This window comes from Aotus nancymaae, unplaced genomic scaffold (genome assembly GCF_030222135.1).
Source record: "Aotus nancymaae isolate 86718 unplaced genomic scaffold, 86718_ANA_hifiasm-v0.15.2.pri h1tg000025l, whole genome shotgun sequence".
In the NCBI taxonomy this organism is placed as follows: domain Eukaryota; kingdom Metazoa; phylum Chordata; class Mammalia; order Primates; family Aotidae; genus Aotus; species Aotus nancymaae.
In genome coordinates, this window is record NW_026988438.1 from 16,291,558 (window position 1) to 16,302,500 (window position 10,943).

A 10,943-nucleotide genomic window follows, 5' to 3' on the forward strand; every position below is an offset into this window, starting at 1 on the left:
AGAAAAAGACCAACTAATTTTTAAAGTGGGCAAAGATTCACTGGTTCCTTCAGAGAAGAAACGGAGGCACGTTTGACCCAGGCCTGCAGGAAAATGCTGGCAAGAGTGAATGCAGAGATCCAAGTATCTGCACTGTGCCAAAGCCACAGAACTGGAGTAGTGCCATGTCCAAGACCTGGAGAGCATGTGGGAGATGTAGCTCTGTGCAGGCATAAGTACTGGCCATCATAGCCAGGGCTAGCCTGCCCACATGCTACAGAGAGGCAGGGCACTCTTCCTGATTCCCAACCCAGTCTTTTCTTCAAGGCTACTACTACAGGAACACTATTAACAAGATCTAAATGATGATAAACTGGGGAAGATATGATATGGCTTGGCCTTGTTCCTGACTCATATTGACTTCTGTTAATGTTACCGGAATTCTACTTGCTCAGTTTCTTAATAGTTAAGGTTAGACCAAACACATTCCAGAAGTCAGAATTCAGCACTCTAAAGCATTGACGCAGAGAACTGGATTGGAGATGTGATCTGCCAGATCACCTAATATTGTGAAACATATTCCAAACACCCAAAAAATTATGGGGAGAAATATAAAGGTTAATGCATGAAAAGTGCCTTCTTAAATCACCAACACTCATCTTCCCAAGATAAAACTTTATTTGAAGCATCAAGCAATATACTGAAAGAAGTGTCATGCTCTAGTAATGTTCTTATTTCCATAATTGAACATCTGATACTCTGTGCCCTCTTAAAAAAGGCTGCATAGTGAGCAAAGATGAGTAGCATGTATGCTTTTATACATAACCCTATCTATATGGTTCTTGAGAAAGTCTCCTTTTAATTTCTTTCATGCTTCCTTAAAAAGTATGTTGGTTTCATCCGGTAAAACTAAGACAAACTAGTTCTTCCACTGAGGATGCACTTTCTCCCAAGTTATTTATGAAATAACGCAGCTGCCTTTTTCTTTAAAGGGGTTCTTGTCTTCTGGAATTCCCTTTACTAGAGGATCCTCTCCAGAACGTTGTTCAATATAGTTCTTTATTTCTTCAGAACATTTAGACACCTTAAGTACAGAAAAAAAAAAAAGAATACGTTAGGTTAGGGTTCTTCAAAGTTTGTCCCTACCCTTTAATGAAATTAGTATAATTGAGTATAAGCAGTTTTTAAACATTTTTACATATATATATATATATATATTTGTGTGTTTATATATATAATATATATAGTACATATACAAAATCTGGGGTCTGCACTCTAATATTTTTATTCTATCACTGTATCTATGATACAATTTATGTAAAACATATTTCTTAATGTTGGTCATTGGTCAAATTGAAAAATGTTTGAAATCCACTGCATTAAATAAATCATCTCCAGGAATTTTTTTTCCATTGTGCCTCAATTGACTCCTTTCCTCTGCCAAAATACAATTATGACATGTCTACAACATTTTAGGAACTAAAATTTAACATGATTTTAATTGTCCAGGCTAATGAGCAGGTGTGGTAGTAGATAATCCTCAAATGTTTTGGGGTGTGTCATGTCACAATTCTCACTTACAGGTGTGGGCATGTTCTGAAATTTCACAAAATGATAGAAGCTTTTGAAAAAGCCTGACTCTGGAAAGACTGGCGCTGCCCAAATATTGCACTCTGTGTTGCTCCTCAGAATTTTTTCCTGCTGCATGAGGGCAATGATCATAATAAAAGACTTATCTGAGATTTCTTAGGCTTATCTGAGAATAAATTTTTTCTGTGATGGAAAAAAATTGAATAGTTTCTTCAAAAAGTCTATCCTTAAAAGACAGTTTGCAAGAGTGAGTTAAAAAAAAAAAAGAATAAAAACAAAAGAAAAGAAATTAGGGTCTTAATGAAGACCTGTATTGCTAGTAAGAAATTAAAAGTGAAAATTACAGAACCTCCAGCGAATTTCAATGGAGACCTCTGAAAATTGGGCAAACATTTCCATTGAATTAGTAATCTAAATTAGTAACCTCAAACTGTTTTAATGGTTACCACTAAAACATGTTTGCATATGTCTCCCAAAATGAATATAATTCTTCATAAATAAATATAATTATTTAACTACAAATAAGTGTACTTAACTACAAATAAGTATTTAGATTAAATAAATGTAATTATTTAACTATATTTGAATAAGTGGTTATTTGTAGTTTAAATAATTATATTCATTTTGGGATGCATATGCAAACATGTATCCCAAATAAGTACAGATACTACTTTGTTAAGACATCATGCAAAATCATAAAACATAAACTGGAAATTATAAATGGGTGAGATTTAAAACTAAACAGAAATACAAATGTTAATATTTTACTTCCATGCCCAAAATGATTATCCTTTGCAAACCGGTGTGGAAGCCTCTGACCTCAAATTGAAAACTAGGTGATACAGTTCTGTGACTTAAAATCTGGCAAAATAAAGTCTTTAAAGTACAATTATTTCAGGTAACATTTGCTCTCAATTGTTGCTGACATTCAGAGTGCGTGCCTTTTAGGTGAATTCTCAAAATTGATAATGCACGTGTCTATAATCTAGGGTCTATGGTCCCGTGTTAATTTCTGAACAAGATTCATGCTCGCTACATTGAATCTTTTCTTACAAGGTTTTTTTCATTAGGTTTCAGAAGAGGTCTGTAACCTCCAAATGTGAGTAATTACTCCTCTGATACATTTCCTTCCATAACCAAGAGGGTATGTTTAATCAACATTTAGCTACAGCCAGAATGCAATTTGCAAATTTTGTTTGGGCTTGAGTTAAGGAATGAATACATACCCCAGACTTTAACTATTTATTGACTGAATAATGGACTGAGCATGAGAAGAAGAATGTTTTAGTACTTGCCCTATCACTATCTATCTCTGTGGTGTTAAATGAGGAGCTAGTTACCCTTTGTGGGACTCAAGTTTTTATTAAAGTGAGGGAGATGAATGATCTCTAAGCCTTCCAATGCTTGCCTAGCAATAATAATGTATAATTCCAAGTGTATAATCAAATATCTAGATATTATCATTGAGATTTAGATGCCTCTTTATTTCCTAAGGATACATGTACCCGATGGTTTTTCTTTCTCTGGCATACACTTGTGGTTTCTGGAGATGGGAAGTTGATGGTACAGGCTGTGTTCTAAAGGGTGAGGCTGGCTAGCTGGGAGAAACTGCTAATGGATGATACAGTTAATTTTTACATAGTTGCATCCACATTCCTGTCCAATAGCTAACTTAAAACTCTGAACAAGTAGAAGATATGTCTTTTTTCCTAAATTCTGCACGGTGATACCAAATATTAAGATATTAGAACTTTGTGTAGGCAATGCTGTACTTCAGCATATGAAACTCTGTTTAATATGTAACTCCAAAGGTTTATTGTGTGAACATATCTAAGTGGCCAACACTTGCTGTAGTGGGAACTTTGCCATCCATAAAACGACTCCCTTAAGGTTTCAAGAAGTATGCTTATTGGTTGGGTAGCATAACTTCTTTTTTTTCCCCATTAAACACACTGGTATTTTTAAAGCTATAAACTCTTAAGATGATAGAAGGGACATCTCATTATAAAAGCTAGCAAGAGCAGGGATTTGGATGTGAAAGGTTAAATTTGAGAAAAGAAATATGTAAAAAGTAAAACAAAAAAATGCTTGCATCTTCTAATCATTGCTCAAGAATAAAAAGACTCTTTCCGTTAACAGATTTATTATATCTAGAACAGAAAGGCCAGTGAGCATATTATAATGCTTCATTTCCATTGTTTTTCTTAATTTTTTTTCTAGTGCTGAACCATAATAAATAAGATCAGTTCAAAATTTTGTTGCTGAAGAGGAAAGGTTAATTATCTTTAAACAATATCTAATCAAAGACTTTTCCTAGTCTACAGATTGCCTGATTGAGTTAAAACTGGAAGAGGAGTTAGTGTCTAAAGGAAGGTCCTGATGACCAGTAAGAAATTGAAGTAAAACTTACAAAACTCTCAAAACGTTGCAGTGGAGAATATTGAATACTGAGTCATATGTTCTCACTGAAATGGTAATCTCTATTAGTAGTCTCTAAAACTTTTAAATTGTGATCACTAAAAAAAATTCCATATGCACTTCAGTGTATGTATAATTATTTATAAATAAGCACAGATACAACTGTATTAATCGCATACTTATAAAACATAAAGTGAAAATTATAAAAGGATGAGATTTACAAATAAAGAAAAATAGAAATTCTAATATTTTGCTCCCAAGTTCCGGTGGACTGTTCTTTGCGTATCACTGAAGGCCGCTAGTGAAATTCAAAATTAAATAATGTAGTTGTAAGACTTTAAAATATGGTTTTAGAAAATTTCCTTCAAATACCATCCTTTCTAGTAGTGTAAAAGATCAAAGAACCAAGTAGCGATCCGCTTTTTTCCTACAAAAGAGTTTTGAAAACCAGGGTTGTCTAATGGAAAGCAAGATTTCTTGTCCATTTTTCTCTTCCTAGGCGTCCTAAAAGTTAGGACATTTGGCTTTAAATTCCTTATCAGATCCTTACTCTCTCCTCTACCTCCTACGATTTCCCCACATCAGCTGACAGTCCCCAGGCACTGCCAAAGGGTGGTGAGAAGAGAAGCTAAGGGGGGAAAAATAAAGGAAACTATTTGTTTTACCGTAACTAAGCAGGAGAAACCAGACCCTGCCTCATTTCAGAGAAGGAAATATTCCAGAACAGCCAACTTACTTGTTGTCTCTGCAACTTCACTTCTTTCCGAAGCTGCTCAACTTCCATTTTCAGTTTTTCCTTCTCCGGCAAATCTTCGATGTGAAGGGCAGGCATTTTCGCCCCACAGCTGGGCCCGGGCTAGCTCGGGCAGCGGAGCCGCTGGAGGAGCGGCGAAGCTCGGCGCGCTCCGAAATAACAGCGGGTCCTGGCCCGCCGCCCACCCGCGCAGGACGTGACCGCAGCCTCGCCGCGGTCCCCAGCTCCCCGAGGGCTCGGCTTCCTCCGGGACGCCCCGTCACGCGAGCGCGCCCCAGCGTCCTGGGACCTGAGAACGCCTTGCCTTTTCTCAAGTCCCCGCAACCCAGGAGGCCTGCCCGGGTGCTAGGTTGGAGTTAAGTTTGAGACTGGGTCCAAGCAGCTTCCCGCTGCTCAGTCGCCCCGCAGGGATGCCTACCCTGGACAGGCCCTGACTCAGGACCTGCCACGCCCGCGGGGGACGGCTGGGCTGGGGCTGCAGGGCTGGGGACAGCAGAAGTTTTACTTTTTGCTCTCCGAACCCTCACCCCCACCCCCCGCCGCCCCTTTTTCGGTTTCCAAGTCACATCCGGGGTTTGTTTGTGAATCAAGGAAAAGAAGGACACTACCCAGCAGGAAATAACTGGCCTTCACCTCTCCAAGAGTTTTAAAAATATGCTAGATATAGCTTTTCATATATATAGGTTGGTGAAAATTACATATATAGGTTGGTGCATATGTAAGTTGGTGCACAACTAATTGCGATTTTTGCCACAAGGGCAAAAACTAATTTGTTTTGCATCAACCTAATAAATGCATAGTGGGAAATGGACGCTTAAGAAAAGGCTCAAAAGAAAATGAAGCTCAGCTCTAATCCTCGAAATACCCACCAGTGCTCTGCTGATGTGTATCTATCCAGCCTGTTCAAGGCCTAATATGGATTTATACATTTTGGGGGAGGAGGGTGCAACAGGGTGTGATATCGTTTACAAGTTGCATAGACATTTTCTGTTATTAAATAATCATCTGCATCCTCAACAGCAGCAGAATTTTTATTTTTTTATTTTTTCGGGGGAATGTTTTATAGAGTGGCGCATCAAAGGATGATTAAGAGAAGACAGAAGCAGAAATCCTAAAGTTCTTACCAGAAAGACTTTCTCCACTCCCCAGCCCCAAGATTTGGGTGACACTTGACACCAAGGATTTTGAATTTCTGGCTCCTGAACCTTCCTGGATGTAGGCAGTGGATTTATTTAGTATTAGTTTCTCCACTTTCTGGAAAGTGATATTTATCTAGCTGCTGCTCTGGAAAGCCAGGAAAAGTATCCGATGTGAAAAATGTTTACATGCAATAAAACTTTCCCTTTAACGATAAAGTTTTGTTAATGGTGCTCAAAAGAATAGAAGAAAAATCAAACATGAATGTAAGAAATCTTCCCAAGCAGTTGGATATTTCTCTTTCTTTCCAGAGGCAACTTCCTGCCTCATAAAGTCAAATGCAAGTGAAGAGTGGAGGCATTAACTGAATATTTCGGAGTAGCTGACCCTAGACACCCATGACCATTCCCTGTTTAGGAAGCAGGAGTATTTGTCTGTTCCTAGTTTCTTGCCAGGCTTCACTCGTCCTCCATGAATAAATTAGAATGAAAATAACAATGGGCCACTTAATGAAAACTCCTGGCTTGTAGTCACAGTTCTGCCACAGGCCATCACTGAAGTCACTTAACTTTTCTGGCTTTTGGTTTTCTAATTTGTAAAATGTATAATAAAGCAGGGAAGGTGGTCAGTCAGCTAAGCTATGTTGTGTCTCTAAATGTATTTGTATGTCTATATATGATAAGTCACTTTCACAAAGAAAATGTTTAAGAGCTTCACTCTCAATATTTGAAATACAGGGTTTCCCAGGCTCAAAGTAATTAGATCATCTGCTGAAGTTTACTTGTGAGTAAACAGTGAGATGAGACAAATGTCCATCTCTCTCTTCTGCACTAAATTCATTTTTTAAATTTTCTATTACTTAAATTTAAAAGGTTGGTTAAAAGTACCTTAAATAAATTAGTGAAAGTAATCAATGTGAATGTGGCCTAAATTAAAAGGTACAGTACCTAAGTTAAATAAATTAATGTGTGTTTGTTCTAAGTTATAAAAACAGAATTATTTTGGCTTGGAAACTTCTTTCCCATGAAATCATCAAGTTGCACAGAGGGATAAGTATTTATAAGCCCATACTCATTCTTTAACTTTTCCCATCATATTATGAGACATATTAGAGACAAAATACTTATTAGTCTTCTTTTTTATTGTTATTAAATAATTTATATTCTAATATCTTAAGTAAATTGATTAAAGTGAATTGCGAAATGTTGACATTGCATGATCACACAGCATTCTGAAAAACTTTTGTTGTTGCTGCTGGATTTTAAATAGTAAAATAATGAGAACACTTTCTTTTAAACAGAAGGATGTATAGTCTCCTTGCCTAGACACTGAATTTACCTCCCAGAGAAGAATCATGTTAAGCAACTTCTCATGTATACTTGAAGAAATAGTCTATCAGCAATATTCAGAAGTTTTGAATAAATTTTAAAATTTGTTTATGTCAAAATGTTTTGTTAAGTTTTTACTTACACTTTGCATACTATTGCAATAAAAGTTATTTTACAAGTAGTATGGGTAGAAACCACTCTTTAGTAAAAATGACAGGTGCAACCAGAGATGAACTTTTATGAATTAGCCCACTGTCTTTTCACAGTTTTGTAGAAATAAGTTGATAAAAATAAAAGTAAACATTTTCACTTTTAAATTATAAAAGAGTAACAACCATGAAATTTTTACTTTGGTATGCAAAAATAGGAAAAACAAGTTTTTGATAATTTTTCTAATTTATTATATTGTTAAAAATCTATATAAAGAAAAATAAACATTGAAGGCAGTTAAACTGGAATTGATTTAATACTAACTTGAACTAAAAAAAAGACCAGGATTCTGGCCTTATTTTATCTTGTGACTTTTGCAAGAAACACATTCTTTCTGCTTCTTTATTTGGTATAAGTAAACTAGGTTACCTTTCAAATTCTGCTCTTCTAAAATTTATAGAGTGACTTTTAGAGGCCGAGGCAGGAGAATCACGTGAGACCAAAGGTTCAGGAGTTTGAGAACAGCCTAGATAGCATAATGAGACCCCGTCTCTATAAAACAAACAACAACAAAAAATTAAAAAGTGCATGGTGACTGTTTAGCCCACTGAAATGATGGTTTCTTTAAAGAAAGTATTTAATACACATTTTACACGCTCTTGGTTCATTTGATATTTGTTTTAATCTGTTAAAACAATCATGAGGCAATTTTCAGGAGCTCATTTGTTGCCTGTAACTACTTACCTACATTTTTTTTTTTTTTTGAGATGGAGATTTGCTCTTTTTGCCCAGGATGGAGTGCAATGGTGCGATCTCCGCTCACTGCCACCTCTGCCCACCTCCCGGGTTCAAGTGATTCTCCTGGCTCAGCCTCCCAAGTAGCTGGGATTACAAGTGAGAGCCACCATGCCCAGCTATTTTTCTTTTTCTTTTTTTTTTTTTAAGTACAGATGGGGTTTCACCGTGTTGGCCAGGCTAATCTCGAACTCCTGACCTCAGGTGATCCTCCAACCTAGGCCTCCCAAAATGCTGGTATTACAGGCGTGAGCCACTACACTGGCCCTGAGATTCCTTTTCTAGATGAAGAGAATGCCAAGTCAAAGGATGATCTATGCCTGATGCTCTGAATATTTTAGTAACTACCTATAATTCATGATATCAAAATAATTTCTCTGGCCAGGCATGGTGGCTCACATCTGTAATCCCAGCACTTTGGGAGGCTGAGGTGGGAGGATCATTTGAGGTCAGGAGTTGGAGACGAGCCTGGCCAACATGGCAAAACCCCTTCTCTACTTAAAATACAAAAAAAATTAGTAGAGTGTGGTGGTACAGAATTGCTTGAACCCAGAAGCTAGAGGTTGCAGTGAGTTGAGATTGCACCACTGCACTCCAGCCTGGGCGAGAGAGTGAGGCTCAGTCTCAAAAAAAATAAAATTAAATTAAAAAAAAATGATTTCTTTTATCAATTTTGTTTCTACACAACTTTAACTTCCATCATATATAATTGATCATTCTCAATACTCAGTTTACTATTTTCCTCATGTTAACACTTTATTTAGGAGTTTAGGAAGTTTGCTATTAGCTTGGTTTTAAAATCTGGCTAAAATAAAACCAGTCAAAATTAAAATAACAGTGAAGTGTTTTCTTTTTGTTTGTTTTTTTTTCTTACTAAAGCTTACACCCACCTGTGTGTGCAAAGTACCTTTAAAGTCCAAGTAGCTCAAATGATATATTGTAGTATCTATAATAGCTACTTCTCATTAATGACACCAGAAAATTTTGTTAAAGAGTCATATGTTAAGGTTGTGTTGGGAGTGGTTTTTGTTGCCTTGTAGTCTTACTTCATTCTCTTTAACCTCATTACCCCGGCCCTGAAATAACAACTTCTGAACAAACACTGACAGTTATAGCTCTGTAGCCTGTGGGACAGTCATGACTTCATTTCCACTTTCCTGGACCATCTTTCTCTATATTTCCTTCCTCTGATTTCTCTCTTATTCAAAACCTGCTGACAATCTGTGTTTTAAGCAACAGGAATTGTACTCTACTGTTTACATCGTACAGACAATTTGTTAGTTGATATGACAGTTACAAAGATGAACAGTGCTTCTAGCTTAGGAAATTTCCAATATAGCACTGAAATTAAGACAACCATAGAAATTATAATAAGAGAAAGTAAAGTAATGTTAAATGAATTAAGAGATACACAAAATACTCTTGAGGTAGAATGGGAGAGACAGTCTTATAAGAAGAGTAGGATTTCAAAAGGCTGAAATGGGGTGGAATGGAGGGAGATTTCAGGCAGAGGGATCAGTGTGACCAAATTCCAGCTGGTGGGAAAATGTTGTCCACAGGAAGTATAATAATTATAGAGGATATTTATTAGGCTACTTTCTATATACTCATTTCTGATCTGAGGGATTATAAGTATTCAGATAATCTATCCTAATCACTAATTTTGTACACGAAAGGAAAAAAATAGGTTCAAAGAGTTGAAGTCATTTGTCCAAAGTTCTCAACTGCAAGGAAGAAGAGTCGGGGTTATAACATAACATTGTTGGGCTTCAAAATCTGTCTCCAGTTGTAAACTGAAAGCTAGAGATGTTGTTTACGACCATATTCTACATGTTAATGAATGCCATAGCAAATACTTACTTTGTATTTATTTTAATCAGAGAAGAGGGGATATACGGAACACTTCAATAAATACTAACTTGCAGATGGAAAACTTCTAGAGACAGACCACAATTAAATAAACAAATGAATTGTAGTATGCCAGATGGTGACAGTGTTATGGAAGAAAACAGAGTGGGAGAGAGAGACAGGAAGCACTTGGTGGAGGTTGGGGGAGCTCTATGGAGAGGGTTTTATAAATTTAAATAGGAGGAAAAATAGGTAAGAGATTCAGTAACTAATCCAGGAATCCCTTAATACTCAAAACATATTTGATGAGGACACGTGGTGGGGTATGTTGCTAACTGTTCAGCCAGAAGCCCAGAGTCTTGACTGGAGAAATGTGTCAGGTCACTTCTCTGAAACTTTATTTTCTCCATTTCAAAATGAAGGGGTTAGACAAGAGTCAACAGATATTTGTTCAGCATTTATGATGGTCAGAGTTGGAGGGCACTGTGCTAGGAGTCAAAGTTGGTACAACTTTCAGACTCCCTTCCAGACCAAATAATAGATGATTTTAATGTGTTTTTTTAAGAGGATAACAGTCAATTAGTATTTCTGAGTATTCTGATCATTGAATTATACAAAATAACACTGTAAATGTGAGACAGCAACAAGAAAACACTGACAACAAAAAACTACAACTTTTCATTTGTTACAGAAGCAAGGGCAAGTTATCTCTTAGTCATTAACACAAAGGTAGTGAAATGTGACTCATGCAAACTTCTGGATGCCAGAAGGACCTGATGTACGTGATGGCAATTTCTCTATCATGTGTGCTCACCTTGTTACAGAAAAGACTGTGTTGTTGAGAGTCTTCATGAGGATAGGGCAAAATAGCAGGGATCTTAAAGGATTTTGGAAATTTTGTCTAGATCCTTTCTCAGTAATAACACTAGTTAACACTTACTGTA

The 10,943-nt window shown here is 36.6% G+C and overlaps 1 protein-coding gene across 1 annotated transcript; it reads right to left on the bottom strand.

The window, feature by feature from the left end:
• Nucleotides 1-639: 639 nt before the first annotated feature.
• Nucleotides 640-5,269, bottom strand: GNG11 (G protein subunit gamma 11). Its single transcript, XM_012450799.3, has 2 exons — nt 4,724-5,269; nt 640-1,063 (listed from the first exon to the last, which is right to left on the bottom strand). The coding sequence occupies exons 1-2, from the start codon at nt 4,817-4,819 to the stop codon at nt 938-940; spliced, it is 222 nt and encodes a 73-aa protein (XP_012306222.1). The 5' UTR covers nt 4,820-5,269; the 3' UTR covers nt 640-937.
• Between the last annotated feature and the right edge of the window lie 5,674 nt (nt 5,270-10,943).

Bases quoted from the DNA above. Each gene is read 5' to 3' on its own strand.
- GNG11 (XM_012450799.3), bottom strand. From the start codon at position 4,819: ATGCCTGCCCTTCACATCGAAGATTTGCCGGAGAAGGAAAAACTGAAA. The intron at 1,064-4,723 runs GTAAGTTGGCTG...TCTGTACTTAAG, and splicing joins TGAAGTTGCAGAGACAACAA to GTGTCTAAATGTTCTGAAGA.